The sequence below is a fragment of the Canis lupus genome, chromosome 15, assembly GCF_011100685.1.
Source record: "Canis lupus familiaris isolate Mischka breed German Shepherd chromosome 15, alternate assembly UU_Cfam_GSD_1.0, whole genome shotgun sequence".
Taxonomy (NCBI): Eukaryota; Metazoa; Chordata; class Mammalia; order Carnivora; family Canidae; genus Canis; species Canis lupus.
The window spans coordinates 32,138,523-32,154,914 of record NC_049236.1 but is presented as its reverse complement, the minus strand read 5'-3'; the positions used below and the strand labels follow the sequence as shown (position 1 = coordinate 32,154,914).

At 36.2% G+C, this 16,392-nt stretch overlaps 1 protein-coding gene across 1 annotated transcript in view; it reads left to right on the top strand.

Moving 5' to 3' along the window:
• Positions 1-15,177, top strand: part of DCN (decorin) — a 43,203-nt gene extending 28,026 nt beyond the window's left edge. The window contains 3 exon segments of the mRNA NM_001003228.1: positions 4,996-5,089; positions 8,624-8,762; positions 14,790-15,177. Of these exon segments, the coding sequence (NP_001003228.1) occupies positions 4,996-5,089; positions 8,624-8,762; positions 14,790-14,984 (428 nt within the window). The 3' untranslated portion in view covers positions 14,985-15,177.
• Positions 15,178-16,392: the final 1,215 nt, after the last annotated feature.

Here is a 16,392-nt window from a genome sequence, read left to right as displayed (position 1 = left end):
TCTCTACCCTTGGAAGTATTTCTGTTGCTCCTGGATGACCCCTGGGCCATCAAGGCCTACTGTAGAGGTAGCTAGACACTTTTTTTTTTAAATGAAAGTTTTTGCGTGTTTCTTAAAGATTTATTTATTTATTCATGAGAGACAGAGACACAGGCAGAGGGAGAAGCAGGCTACTCCATGCAGGTTGCCTGACGTGAGACCCGGGTCTCCAGGATCATGCCCTGGGCCGAAGGCAGCACCAGACCGCTGAGCCACCCAGGCTGCCCTAGCTAGACCCTTTTACCTATAAAGTTTCTTCTAAGATATAACTTAGCACACAATGATTTCATATTAAATAATTGTAATAAAAAAAAAAAGAAATTGTGATAGCCCAAAGGAAAAAATACAGTAATTAAGGAAAAAAAAAAAAAAGCCCAGAATACTTTCATGACATTAAAAAAAAAAAAAAAAAAGAAAAAAAAGAAACCTCTGAAACTGAGCCAGGTTTTACTTTGAGTCTCCAAAATTTTAGTGAATTCCTTTCCATCTTAGGACATTTCAGGCATTACTATCTGAATAACAGCATCCACAGGGCCATGCTCTTATATAATAGTGGCAGTTGTATGTGGTAGGGTGGATTTTGGTTTGTATGCTTGAGTTTAGTCTGTCCCTAATTGGCTCTAAGGTCTTGGGCAAGTTATTCAATATTTATGCCTCAGTTTCTTTATTTGTGAAGGGAAAATAATACTAATATACAACTCATTAGTTTGTCTTAAAATTTAAAAACGAACTAGAGAAATAACTGGCATGCAGAAAAGTAGTGGATTAATATTACCTTTTATTATTTCTTAAAAATATTTTGACACTCATTTTGCTAAGGCAGAGAGTACCAAACACCTGGGAAAGGACAGTGAAGTGGGTATACTTACTACCTGCCTTCAAGGAGCTTATTGCCTAGAGCAAGGCCAAACAGGTACACAGCAGTTATCACACAGCCCTGTGCTAAGTACTACCTGGGAGAGGCACCTAAGCCAGGCTTTGTGAATCAGAAAAGAAATCAAATCACCAAAAAGCAATTCCTCTAATTTTCACATTTTCCTTGCTCCAGGGTTTTAGTCTCACAAAAGCCCCTCTATATTCTCAAATTTTCCTCTCCATCTGGCCCTTCCTGAGCTTAGATATCTTGTTCTTGGACTAGGTACAAATGTAGGTTCTTGCCCACAGAAACCTATTACCCTCACTGAGCTTCCAGAGACACTTCAGCTCCTAGGAGTACACACTCCACAGAATGGTTTCTTACCACCCCTTGCCTTCTCCACAGTCTTTTTGCTACAGAAGATATTTTTATGCCCATAATAGCAACTACTGGTATAGATAAGATGAATCAATCGATTGATCTATTGATAGATATTGATCTACAGTTTATCAAGCACCTTCCTATTGGGCATCCAACTTGTTGCACTGTAATAAGTGTATTTTTTAATCCTTAGTGCAGATGTGTATATATCTACATATACATGATATATATGTTATATATAATATTTATATTATCCCCAGTGCAGATGTATATATCTTTATATTTTTAATATATTTTATATTTTACTACTATTTTAAAATTTTAATTATATTTTTACATATTACATATACACATATACCTTGCCCAAAGCTATAGAGTTATAAGAGGTGAAATAAAGAAGCTGGAATTTAAAGTTCAGGTCCTTTCCACTACTTCATACTGTCAGATGACTTGCATTAAACACCATCTTTGACTTTGCTCCTTCTTAATGCATCCTCCAAAATAGGCCTCGGGAACACATTTCATCACCTAGTGATCTGTTTTCCTTATGTCTTCTCCCTATCCTAGGTACCCTTTCCTCACTATCTCTAGCTTACTTTTATGTATTAAACACTAACTATAAAAATTATAGTAACTAAATTTCGTTAAGCATGTATTAAATACCAGGTATTGTGCCAAGTATTTTTTAAGGATTCTTCTCTATGAGTCTGAACCATTCCTCTATAGTAATTTTATCGTAGCTGTTTAATACATGAGGAAAATGAAGCTTAAAGACAGGAAGTAAATGGTGTCCAAGGTCCTGGAACTAGGAGATGGCCAAGCTGGGGCTGCACTGTGCTGATGCAGAGCTCATGAGCATGAGCATTGTCACCAGCTGCCAACCTAAGTCCTCCCTCTCATGCTCATTTATGCCAATCACATATATGGGCCTGCCTTTCCTCAACCTGACCCTTACGCCTGAATATCGCCAGCCTCTGGGAGTCTTAATGTCCACACACCATCTACCATTAGGGAGGGAAACACAAGGCAGTGCAGCCAAGTGGAGTTATGACTGATCTGACTCGGCTGCTTAGTTGTCCTGGGGCTTCAGGCTGATGACCCCAGATCTCTAACCCCTCAGTTCCACGGTCTATAAAATGCAGGTTTGGTGACATCTATCTTCTAGGGTATCTGTGAGGATTAAAAGACACAGGTAAGACTTGTAATGTGCATGCATAGTATCTGGCATAAAGTAAGGTCTCAATATATTTACCTTAAAAAGGGAAAGGGAAATAAACAATTAAAAAAAATAACTAGAGTAAAAGATCTTAGCTAAAAGTTACAGCGGCAAAGGTTAGTGGTATCCTTGATAAATGTGCCTCTCTCTATCCTATTGCGAAGTTTTCTTCCACAGTCAAACTTTCTCCTGGTTATAATTTTCCTTTTGGAAAACTGATACTGCAATGGGGGAGACACGTAGAACCTAGGTAAGCATTATGGATGTGACAATAATTGTCATTCTAGAGACACTGCCTTTTAAAAACATCTTTTCATGGTGATAGGAGTGAAAAGATGTGTGTTCAGTTTGCTTTGTTATATGTTCACTTGCTTATTACTTACAGGCGCATTTTAAAAATCTACATTGGTTTATTCTAAGGAGACTCGAGTGGTTGAAATCCCTTATTCCAAGAGTGACTGTGGTTTCCTGATATTGAGTCATAAGAAATGACACAATTTTGATTTTGTTGCCAGACCCCCAAGCCCAGAGTCTCCAGGTTATGCAAATGAACACTGAACTCAAGAGACAGTTTATTAGAGAGAGCTTGCATACGGGGGAGCCGACAGGAAAGAGGAATGTTGCTGTCTGAAGGGATATTGTGCAAGGAATGGAAAGGCACTTTTCCGGGGGGCAAGGGACAGGGAGTGGGGAAGCATTCTTCAATCCCACAGTCATTATCTTGTGGTCATTACTTTTCAGTAGACACAAGACAATCACAGGATGCCTTTCTCCATGGTTGACATTCTTTCAGGGCTCCTGGAAAATAGAAATACTTGTGCAAGCAGGCTTTTGATTGTTACTTCTAATCTTGTCCAGACAACCATTACTCCTAACAACAATTATCTCATTTATTCGCTCTCTCAGAAGGAGGTACTTGTCTCTGAGTGGATGGAAACTTTTAACCTTTGCCTCAGACCAGTGGTTTATAGGGATTGAGTCCCTCTTGCTGTTCCTATACTGTCTCAATTTCTTTTCCTTAGTGAAGAGCATGCAGTTTTAACTCCCTCTGACCATCTCAGAGGGAGCATATCACATTCCCTACCTAGCAGCTAGATGACCTCTAAAATTTGTAATTTTGAGTCTCTGTTTCTTCGTCTATGAAAGGAGGTTAACAAAAAATAATGTGTAAACCAAAAAAAAAAAAAATTAAAGAAGCCAAGTTAGAAAAAGTGCCAGTATCAGTGTTTGCCACATTACAGACTACCTGGTGAGTATAAGAAGTTCCCTTCCTTAGCATCTCCTACACAGAACATAGTGCCACAGAGAAACTCATGAGAAGTTCAAGTCAAACATGGACGAAACTTCTACATCCAATAGACAGCATTCAATGGTGCTCAGTGAAAATTCTCATACCAAACATAACCTGCAGTTCTCTAGTTTTGTTCCTGATGGACAAATAACCAGCACATTCTGCTAAGCAGATGTTGGTTCTACGTGTAACCAATTTGCTCTTTTCTTTGTAGTTGTTGCTATTCTTGTAAGTGGAACAATATGCTCTTTAAAAAGCTGTATAATAGCGTAATATATCCTCAGATGGCAGGAGGAAATGAAAATAAAATACTTAAACGTTTTTATTAATATTACTAAATTTCTAGAAACCATAGCCTTTCAAGGAGTACCATGCAGAGGTTGCATGGATACTTTGGATCTAAATTTATTTCCCCAGGTGTTCTACATATGGCAGATGCCTCGATTATATAGGCTTCAGCATTCCTCTTGTGTAAAGAAAAAGCCTTGATTGAAAAGATCCAAGTAAGCTTTCACTCTTTCTATACATCCATGTTGCAGAGGCATTTGATTTTTTGGTTTGCCTGTTTGTTTGTTTTTTAATGTGGAAAAGCCAAAGAAGACTAAGGCCAGAACGGTCTATTGGTGTTCATGATTTATGATACTCATTGCTGAAATACCTAGTTAAATTTGTATATAGGTTTCACTTATACCTAATCTCTTTCTTTCTTTTAAAATATTTATTTACATTCAATTTGCCAACATACAGTATAACACCCAGTGCTCATCTCATCATGTCCTAATCTCTAATTTCTTAGAGTTCAAATGCTTATCTCACTTTAGAGTTGGCATCTTTCATCAGTGACAGTGTTAGCTTAGTAACAGAGGTGTGTAAGAAACTAATGAGATTCAGGGTTTGACTTCAGTTCTCTGATTGTTTCCAAATAATCACTGGGACAAAAATTTAGGACGCGATAAACGCACTCCGCGTTTTCGTTAAAATTGATCTATAAGAAAAGTAAAAAGTACTGTACTACTTCCAAAAGCATATATTATTACGAAAGGGATGAAGGAAAAGATAAAAAGCAAAAGTGATGAAAAAGATGAAAAACAAATCCTTTAAAACTCCATGTCTTTTCGCAAATTGACTGATGGCCTATTCACTGGTTGTCTTTCTACATCCTGTAATTATGTTTCTCTGCTAGTCTAACATTCCGTATTTCTGTATTTCCAGGTCTTCCTCCTTCCCTTACTGAATTACATCTTGAAGGCAACAAAATCACCAAGGTTGATGCATCTAGCCTGAAAGGACTGAATAATTTGGCTAAGTAATAATATTCTCTCATGATCTTATTCCATAAAATGGCCAGATATATTAGTGCCTACATGCTCAGGATTAGACATACAATGGGTGGTTTTTGACCCTACCACATTTTTGTTGTTGGTCCTAACAACCTCAAACCTCAGCATGCCCAATTATTTCTTTAAAAAACAAGGAACCAGCACACTACCATGAAGATTATCTACTATATTGTTTTGAGATTAAGACCTATTTTATGCACAAGGTATCCGAGTAAGTCAGTATGTTCAGTCAATATGTTCTAACTTAGTTGCATTAAACAGAAGGTTGGGGATCCCTGGGTGGCTCAGCGGTTTAGCGTCGCCTTTGGCCCAGGGCGTGATCCTGGAGTCTCAGGATCGAGTCCCATGTCGGGCTCCCTGCATGGAGCCTGCTTCTCCTTCTGCCTGTGTCTCTGCCTCTCTCTGTCTCTCATGAATAGATAAATAAAATCTTAAAAAAAATAAAAAAATAAAAATAAACAGAAGGTTAAGTAAATTACAACAGAATATTCCGAATTTGAAAATGCCTTAAAATGAAAGCTACCAGGACGTGGAAATATTGGGCATCCCACACTATAGTACTGGAATAAATACAATGCAATTCTCTCACCTCCATTTTTTCAAGAGTCTTAAAATGTTTCTGGACATTTAGTGTATTCTAACAAATGAAGTTATTTTTTTTTTCCTAGCCGTTCTTACCTTTTTCTTTTTTCCTGATAGATAATCATTTATTCCTCTGCTGCTTTCTAGCCTAACTTTAATCTTTCTACATTAACAATCTGGTTAAGTAATAAAAAGAGGGTAATGCTTGCAAACTATCTGTTTATCTTCAAGGAATACTCTGTTCTTGAACTGTATTACTGAATACTCTTATAAAGGAGCACAGTGTTATGCCAAACTGACTTACTCCTCTTTAGTCTTTATAAATTTTATGGTAGCAAAACAAATATAAAGTATATCCTTGAGAATTAGTTAAGACCAGATGATGTATAATATGGCTTTTCCCATTTCTGTGGCGATTTCCCAGTACGCTGGTGGATGGTGAAGGCTGAAGGCGAGCATGTGCATAGGACTCTAGCTGTAGTATCTTACCCTGGTGTCTCAAGAGATAAGAAATAATTTATCTAAAGCTATATTTTTAATTAAAAATTTTTTTTCTAAACATTTTATTTATTTGAGGGAGAGACCAAGCATGAGCAGGGCAAAGAGGCAGAGGAAGAGAGGAAGGGAGAAGCAGGCTCCCCACTGGACAAGTAGCATGATACAGGGCTCCATCCCACAACCCTGGGATCATGGCCTGAGCCAAAGGCAGACACTTAACCAACTGAGCCACCCAGGTGCCCCAAACTAAAGACATTTTAATTACAGTCTCTAATATAGCAAATATATTTCAGAATAGTATTATGCATCACCGACGTTTGTAATCTTGTCTTCTAGTTGCAGAAAAATGTAGGAAAATAAGTTCCATTGCGTATTGTGTAGGACAGCTAGTAGTAGTAGTAGTAGGGATGAAAAATGATGTAATTTCAAATACGGTAAATCCTTAATAATATTTGTGCCTTTTTAGAAAAAAAAATATTTTGTACTGAAAGTAGAAAGGATATTTTTAGAAAATTCCCTTAATTAAAATTTGGAGCAGATTGGCTCATTGACCAAGCAAACTTTTCCAACTCTTTAATTTATCAAACAAATTTCCTTTTGGAATCAAGTCCACAGAAATCTGTCTACGAACCATCACATCATCGTGTTGTTTATTCTTCACTGATGTTGGAACATGAGAGGTATTTTGGTGTTGAAAATCAAAACTGTGAAAAGAAGAGAAAAGCAGCCACTGTTTTTAGAACATTGGTGTATGGCAAATATTCCAATTAGTTAAGAGGAACAAGTGGGAAGAAAATAGTATATGCCTCTCTCCAAAAATATAGGATGGTTTTCAGGCAAACTTGTTGTCTGTTATACTCGTATACCTATATGATCATCTCTCTTACTAGGTGGATTTTAGTCTTTGACGGGAAGAATCATGGTTTTTGAGCCATGTGTGCCCTGTCTTCATAAGCCTTCATAAGCCTTCATAAGCTCTGTCTTCATAATATCTTGAACATAGTAGGTCCTCAAAAACATTTGTTGATTGCATATATAAATAAATCATCAGAAAAGCGAACTTTCTTTGAATCCGTTATTAGGAATGTCATATCCTAAAACTGTATTAGCCCCAAATTGGATATGGGACTTGAAGTGTTATAAGGAATAGGAGATATAATTCTGTGTCTGAGGTAAATGTCTAAGACTAGGGGAAAAACAAAAGTTTCTCAGTCAAGATGCCAGTTTAATAATCCATAGCTAAGATAAACTAACCATTTTATTAATAGCCTAAAATCAATATACCATGATTTCAATTATTTCAAATACCAAATCATGATTAAAATTGAAGGAATTTGGTTACATAAACCAGAATCTAAATCCCAAAAGGGTTCAGAGATCAGAACTAGCTAAAGGCAAGCAAAACTTTCCTAGGAAAATTTCCCTAGCCTATTCTATTACATTTCAAAGAGCCCAGTAGACTCTTCCTCTTTCTCTCCCTTGGAACTTTCTGGCTTTCCTTACCTTGTTGCTTCATCCCTGGTATTCCCTTTCTGTCCTTTTGGATTGGCAGCACCCTGGTTTTAATGGAGAGTCATTCATCCCCAGAATGCCAAATAAATCAACCTTGTCTCCAAGTTGACTTCTGCCTTTTGAATCCCATTTACTATTAAGGAACCTCACAGCTGCAGAACTTTCACCTTGTATGGATTTAATTTTAAAAATGCAACCCAAAACTTTGAGTGGCATTGTATAAGAAAGGTCAAAGGGGCCAAGAAAGAGACACCTAGGTCAGAATCAGGGCCAAAAGCCAGGAAAGTTGGCCACAGGCAAATTCTGATAGTAACAAATGGTCACTGATAAACAAAAGCAAAATGCCAATTCTGTTAACCTTCCTGGCAGGTAGGTTTATTGATTCATTAAAACCTTCTACTTTTTATTTCCAATGAATAAATTCACATAATAAATATACAGTTGTTTGGTTTCCGAAGTGACCAAAATGACGATGGTATTCCTTCTCGTTTTCTCTGGAGTGAATTGGTTATATTCATTACATATAGAAATCAACTCAACAGCTATTCATTGATCATAGCCAGCTCTGTGCTAGTACTGGATATGCCCCAAACTGTCATTTTTCTCTAGGAGAGATACATAAGTACACCCCTTGAGTTTTTTAAGAGGGTGACAACAGGAAAATTTGCTAGGAGATGCCTGTCCAGTCTGGTACTGTCAGAGGGGTTTCAAAGACAGTGGCTCTAAGCTGGGAATTTAAGAACAAATGGGCTTTGTCCCAGCTCAGAAAAAGGTTGGAAAAAGCATTCTAGGCAAAGGGAACAGTAAGTGCAAAAACAAACTTTTTCTTTGACTTGAGAAATCACACAATGCCCGTAAGAAAGGCGTCCGTGTGCAGTGCATGCACTCATATCTGCTTTCTTTTACAGGTTGGGACTGAGTTTTAACAGCATCTCCGCTGTTGACAATGGCACTCTAGCCAACACTCCTCATCTGAGGGAGCTTCACTTGGACAACAATAAGCTCATCAGAGTACCCGGTGGGCTGGCGGAGCATAAGTACATCCAGGTAACACATTAGCACTAAATAGTGCCAGGAGTATCTAGGGAGCCGGCCCTTTCTACCGGGATGTCAGGAGGCAGGAAGCTCTGCTTAGAAATCTTTTGGCAGAAAAGTATTTTTAATGTTTCCATGCAAGTATTCATTCATATGTTTCATGAAAAATATAGGTTTAAATTATTATTTTTTTAAAATAGGACTTTTACCGTAAACAGTGTAGTGCTGTCTTCCAGAATCTCATTTTTTTAAAAGATTTTATTTATTTATTCATGAGAGATACAGAGAGATAGAGGTAGAGACACAGGCAGAGGGAGAAGCCGGCTCCCTGCAGGGAGTCCAATGTGGGACTCCATCCCGGGACTCCAGGGTCACGACCTGGGCCGAAGGCAGGCCTGAGCCACCCAGGCATCCCAGAATCTCATATTTTTAATGAAGCAGGTAAAGTATTTTCAAGACATAGATCAGTGGAACAGAAACATAATAAGGGTTGAAAAAGATGATATAATCCGTGAAGCATAGACAAGAAATAAAATAGCAGTTTTAATTTTTAGCTTCAACAGGTTTCACATAGTTCAAAAGGGAATGTTTAGCTAGCAGTGTGACTGAGTTAACTTTACATAAATTATCGAGTTATACCACATTCTTAAGCATAAGAAGGTACGACCCATTGGTCCATGTGGTAACAGAGCTTTCTAGTCTGTAAATCCATAAATGTAAGTCCTGCTTGTTAGTTTAAATAGTAACAATATTTTCATGTGTATCAACATAACACTTCCATTGTTACTCTGAGGAAATAGAACAAATGTGTTATTCAAATTTTATATCCAAAAAATTAATAATGTGATTATTCATAGATTTTATGTATTTGCCTTTTTTACCTAAATTTTCAGTTTCATTAAAGGCCATATTTAAATTGTTTCTTTTAGAAATTCGTATAGGTGCTTAGTTTAATCGTGATGATTCAAAAGTTATACCTTGAGGTCCCTGGGTGGCTCAGTCAGTTGAGCATCAGACTCAAGGGGCCAAGGTTATGATGTCAGGGTCGTGAGACTCAACCCTGCACTGGGCTGTGTTCTCAGCACAGAGTTTGCTTGAGATTCTCTCTTCCTCTTCCTATGCCCCTCCTGCCATGTTCGTGCTCTCTCTGTCAAATAAATAGATCTTTAAAAAAAAAAAAAAAAGGAGAGAGAGATTATACCTTGACATTGATGCTCTATCATAGGTAAATCCTTTTTATAAAGTTGCCATTTTTGGTAATGTAATATTTCAACTTCTTTGCTTGGGGTTCAAAATAAACTTACCCCTTAATCTGCTGTCAATTATGTCAATATGTTCCTGATCTCTAAATTTTTACTAAGTTGTGACAAAAACTCCAAATGAAATTAATATATCATGATTTACATAAGGTCTCTGTTTGTAGTGGGCATGTTTTTGGGGGGGGTTGGGGGTTGTTTTGTCTTCATTTTTATATCCCAGAGTAATGAATTTTACCTTCTTGATTGTTGTTTTTCGAATGTTAGTCTGGATATATTATTGAGTTCATAAAATAAGTTAAATGAGTTAATTAAGAACATTTATGGGATGGGCTAGATAGGCTAGGCTAGGCTAAATGGAAAATAAAATAATATTGTAATGGTATTTCCATTAAAATTTTGTTTAAATGCACATGTTTACATATACTAAACATATGTATTGTGTTTCTTGTGTGCGTCACAGAGAAAAAATTATAAAGCATGCTATTTTGTAATCTTTGTTGAATATCAGCAAATCTCATGGGCATTCACACAGGGCCTCACTCTACGTTTTTCATCTTAGTTGGCTGTCCATGCACCCATTTCATCTCCCTTCTTAGGGATTTCACCTATTTTACTGTCTTTTGTGCAAGTATATAACTCAGTTATTTTTATTAAAACTATATAGTTCTTCTGCCATCACCACAATCCAATTCTTTATTTTTTTTTGTTTTTGAAGATTTTATTTATTCATTTCAGAGCGAACATGAGCAGGGGGAGAGGCAAAGGGGGAGGGAGAAGCAGACTCTCTGCTGAGCTGGGAGCCTGCCATAGATCCTGAGATCATGACCTGAGCCGAAGGCAGATACTTAACTGAGTCACCCAGGTGGTCTTAATCACAATCCAGTTCTAACGTTTCTATTACCCCCCAAATATTCCTCTTATCTTATTTCTAGTCAATTTTCAACCTCATCTTCTGCCACAGGAAATCATTCATCTTCTTTCCACTTCCATGGATTTGCTTTTGCTTGAAATTTCATATAAATAGAATCAGTTATTGTAATGATTTTAGGTATCATAGCAGGAGTCATAGCATGCATGAGTAGTTAATTAATTTTTATTGGTGAATAGCTTTCCATCGTATGGGTATACTACATTTGTTTGCTAGCACTACTCGTTTTGATTACTGTTTAGCTTTTGATTGTGTTTTGAAATTGGGAGTGAAGGTCTTTTAACTTTGTTCTTATTTTTTTTAAACTTTTTTTCTTAAAGAATTATTTATTTATTCATGAGAAACACAGAGAGAGAGAGAGAGGGGGGCAGAGACACAGGCAGAGGGAGAAGCAGGCTCCATGCAAGGAGCCCGATGCGGGACTCGATCCCGGGTCTCCAGGATCACACCCTGGGCTGCAGGCGGCGCTAAACCGCTGCGCCAGCGGGCCTGCCCTGTTCTTATTTTTTAAACCATTTTTGAGGATTTATTTATTTATTTATTTATTTATTTATTTGAGATAGAGCGAGTGAGTGGGCATGAATGGGGGCATGAACGGAAAGGCAGAAGGAGAGGGAGAAACAGACCCCTTGCTGAGCAGAGAGCCCGATGCAAGGCTTGATCCCAGGACCCTGAGATCATGACCTGAGCCGAAGAGAGACGCTCAACCAACCGAGCCCCAACTTTGTTCTTATTTTTTAAAATGGTCTTGGCTATTGGCTATTCTTGTTTCTTCGCTATTCTTGTTCCTTCATATTTTCATATAAATTTTAGAATCAGCTTGTTTGTTTTTGCAAAAATAGCCTGCTAGACTCTAAGAAGGACTGCGATGAATCCATAGCTCAATTAGGAGAGAATTGTCATCTTAATAATATTGAATGTTCCAATTCATAAGCATGGAATATATCTCCATTTCATGTTATTTAATTTTTCACAGCAATGTTTTTTTTTTCATTTTTAGTATACACATCTTACATTCTTTTATTAAGTGTATCCTTATTTTCTTTATTATTTTTGTGTTGCTGTCAATGAATTGTTAAGCTTAATTTCATTTTTGAATTGTTTTTTATGAAAATATAATTGATTTTGTACATCAATCTTCTGTTCCAGTACTATGCTAAAATTGTTTTTAGTAGCAGAAATTTTTGTGCACTTCTTTGGATATTCCATATTTGGTATCATGCCATTTGCAAATAAAGACAGTTTTAATTATTCTTATCGGAATTATTTTCCATTTATTCTTGCTTCGTTGCACTGGCTAGAATCTCCAGTGCGGTATTGAATAGAATTGATAAAATCAGATATCTTTGCCTTGTTTGCTATTTTAAGTCAGAGGTGGACATTCAATATTTTAACATTAAGCATGACATTAACTAAAAGTTTTTTGTAGATGCTCTTTATCAAGTTGAGAAAGTTCTGTTCTTAAGTTTATTGAAAATTTTTATCACGAATGTGTATTCAAATGCTTTCTTTGTGTATCTGTTGAGATTATCATGTGGTTTTGCCTTTTATTCTTTTAATATAGTATATTAAATGAATTAATTTTCAGTTAAACCAGTTTTACATTTTTGAGATAAATCATGTTTGGTCTTGGTCATGGTATATAATCTTTTCATTTGTTATGAAATACAGTTTCCTAATATTTTGTTAAAGTTCTTTGTCTATATTTGTATGAAATATTTGATTACAAATTGTGTGTGTATGTGTGATGATTTTTGTCTGGCTTTAATATTAGAAAATACTGACCTCAAAAAAAAAAAAAAAAGAAAAGAAAAAGAAAATACTGACCTCATAAAATGAATTGGGAATCTAGCTTTCTTTTTTACACAGACTAATACTTTATTCTTGATATTTTTTTCTCTTCAGTATTAGCCATCAACTCTAACCAAACATGTCTTCCTTTTCTTGCTAATCACTGCTAGGAAATAGAAAATGGCAAATGAAAAAAAAAATTTCAGTTTGAGAATCATAAAAAAAATACTCAGGGGTATTGTTTGGCTTTAATATCCCTTGTTTCTGTTTTTTTTTTTTTTTTTTTTTTTTTTTTAAAGATTTTATTTATTTATTCTTAAGAGACACAGGCTCCATGCAGGGAGCCCGATGTGGGACTCGATCCCAGGTCTCCAGGATCTGGCCCTGGGCTGAAGGCAACGCTAAACCGCTGAGCCACCCGGGCTGCCCTTGTTTCTGTTTTTATATTCTATTGTTCTCCTTCTAAACCCTTTCATAAACAAGGCCTTTTTCACTTGCATATAAGTGACTATTCTGGTAGGTGGAACAATATTTTAAGTGAATTATGATAAGGTAGTGCCTCATAAGTTTTATAACGTACTTGAGAAATTGTTGCCTTTTTATTATATTTCAGCTTTGGTTGTATGATAAGTCACTTCTTGCTCTTCAGAATTCACATGTACATAATGGATGTAAAAACCCATTTCTAAAGTCCTTGAAAAAAAATTCTATAAACAAGTTACCATTATCTTAAATATAATCATAAAATTCAATTCAGAAAAATTCTAATAAACAATAGAATTATACTCATAAGGTAGAATTTGTAACAGTTAGTTTGCATTGAAACTTTTCTTTTATTCATTCCAAATGCTGAGGTGCTCAGTGTTCCTTAGGGTTTGTGATTATTTTGATTCTAATACTGCCTGTACTCTTTTTCTTCACTATATATTACTATATATATATTATAGTATATATAGATATATATATAGATATATATATATATCTTCCTCATTTTGTATAATTCCTTAAAAGGTACATCATTTTATCCTTTCCCTGAAAACATAACATTTCATGTAGACATGATTTATGAAATAGTATGAATTTATTCATGTATTCATTCAACATATATTTATTGAACACCTACTCTGTTCTAGTAGACACTGAAGATACATCATAACTAAAACAACATATTTCTTTCCTTATGGAGCTTTTATTATAGAGGAAAACAGACAAGTATATAATATACGATATAGTGATAATTACTATGAAGATTTTAAAAAGTGTAATTGAATAGTCAGGGACTTCCCCTGAATAGTCAGGGAAGATTTCTCTGGTAAGAAGAGGTTTCATGAATTACATGAGGGAGTAGCCTTGGAGACATCTTGGAGAAGATGGGTCCAAGTGGGAGAAAGACTGCATGCCAACCTAAGGAAGGACTGTGATTTTTGTAATAGAGGAAAGTAGGCCAGAGTGGTTAGATTGAATAGTGAGGGGAGATGAGGTCAGAGTAGAAGGATGTCAGATCATGTTGGATTTGTGGGCCAATGTGAGAACTTTGGGATTTATCCTGCATGAGGTAGGAAGCCACTGGAGTGTTGAGGCAAAGAATATATAATTTGGCTTACTTTTTAAAATGATTGCTTTATGAGCTAAGGAAAGAAGAAAGAGACAGAAAGAGAGGGAGGGAGGAAGGAAGAGAGGGAGGAGGGGAGGAAGGAAAAAAAGAAGGAAGGGAGGGAGGGAGGGAGGGAGGGAGGAAGGAAGGAAGGAAGGAAGGGAGGGAGGGAGGGAGGGAGGGAGGGAGGAAGAGAGGCAGACAAGCAGGAAGGAAGATTGATTTTAGGACAAAAGAGGAAACAGGAAGGATGATTTCAATCATCCAGAAGGAGATAATGTTGTAGGAGTCGACATGGGGAGAAGAACTAGGTTATGTGTACATTTTGAAGATTGAGCTAGCAGCATTTGTTGATGGTTGGCTAGAGTGTGTAAGAGAAAGGAAGGGTCAAGGATAAAGACTAAAGAGAAAATAGTATTCAGTATATTTAGAGGAAAATAATCATTCTCCATTATTTCATTTTGCAGGTTGTCTACCTTCATAACAACAATATATCTGCAGTCGGATCTAATGACTTCTGCCCACCTGGATACAACACCAAAAAGGCTTCTTATTCAGGTGTGAGCCTTTTCAGCAACCCAGTGCAGTACTGGGAGATCCAGCCATCCACCTTCCGGTGTGTCTACGTGCGCTCTGCCATCCAGCTTGGAAATTATAAATAATTCCCAAGAAAGCCCTAGTTTTTATAACCTGGCAAAATCCCATTAATATCATTGCTCAAAAAAAAAAAAAATGAAAGCTAGATACTGGAAACTTAACTGCAATGTGGATCTTTTTCCCACATGATTTATAATACATAAAGCCGAATATGCAGTTTAAATAATTGCCTACAATAAAAAAATATTTTGCCTGCCATTTTCAGAATTCTTTTTTGAAGGTTTCTGTTGATGTTAACTGAGCTATTGCAGATATTTTAATTTCCCTAAACGTAAAATTTGGAGTAAATATATATATATATTCTTGACATATATGTGTGTGTGTGTGTGTATATATATATATATATATACACATATATATGTCAACAATTCAGTAAAGCTTTTGTTTAATTTTCAGAAGGAATCAAATAAAACAAGTATCCATCTTCTGTAGTTCGTAGGGTGTTAGGTCCTTTAACGTAAAGTCAAACTTCAAATTCCATCTAGCTCTGTGTTAATCCCTGTTATTACTGGTAAAGCTTCATTTGAATATGTAAATTCAGTTTAGGCTATGTAAAATTTTTGCTAATGTCATCATTCTGAAAAAAATAAATTTACAAATACATTCAAAATTACCATTGTAAAAAAGTGTAATTGTAAATCTTCCCTAAACTCTATTTTCTGATGAAAGCAGACACTGTGTTCTTGACAAAAATAGCACATCTTTTCAAGTTCTCAGATATTTCTTTTACTCCTGTTTTTTGACACTTGTGTATTATAACTTACAGTATCTATAATCAGTGCTAAGTTGATAAAGCCTAATTTTCTCTGATTGGTCTAGAAAGATGGTATTTTCAGTTGCTAAGATACTAAATTGGTTTTAAAACATCATGTGTATAATCAGGCTGCTCACCTGAACATTTCTATAATTACTAGATGTATTAGAAATATTTGTTGCATTTAGTTAAATCTTCAAGTTTAGAATTTTTTTCTGCAGAATTTATAAAGACCTGTCAAAGCATACAATTCAACAGGCCTGGGGAATGGGCTGATTTACAAAAAGTAGAGATTTATTAAAAAATATGTTTATGTTATCGACATCTAATAAGAAAACATGTGAGGATAGTTTTTTTTTCTACAGTGTTGGATGTTTTATGATGCAAGTACTGATAACCAAATCCAAACTTAAAAAAAAAATTATTTATTTATTTGACAGAGAGCACACACATGCAATTAGTGGGTGGATGGGGGTGGGGAGGGTTAGTGAAGGAGGGAGAGGGACAAGCAGACTCCTTGCTGAGTGTGGAGCCTGACATGGAGCTCAGTCTGAGGACCCTGAGGTCATGACCTGAGCCAAAAATCAAGAGTTGGAGTCTCATCAGACTGAGCCACCCAGGGGCTGCGAATTCCAAACTGGCTTAAACCATAAAGGAAA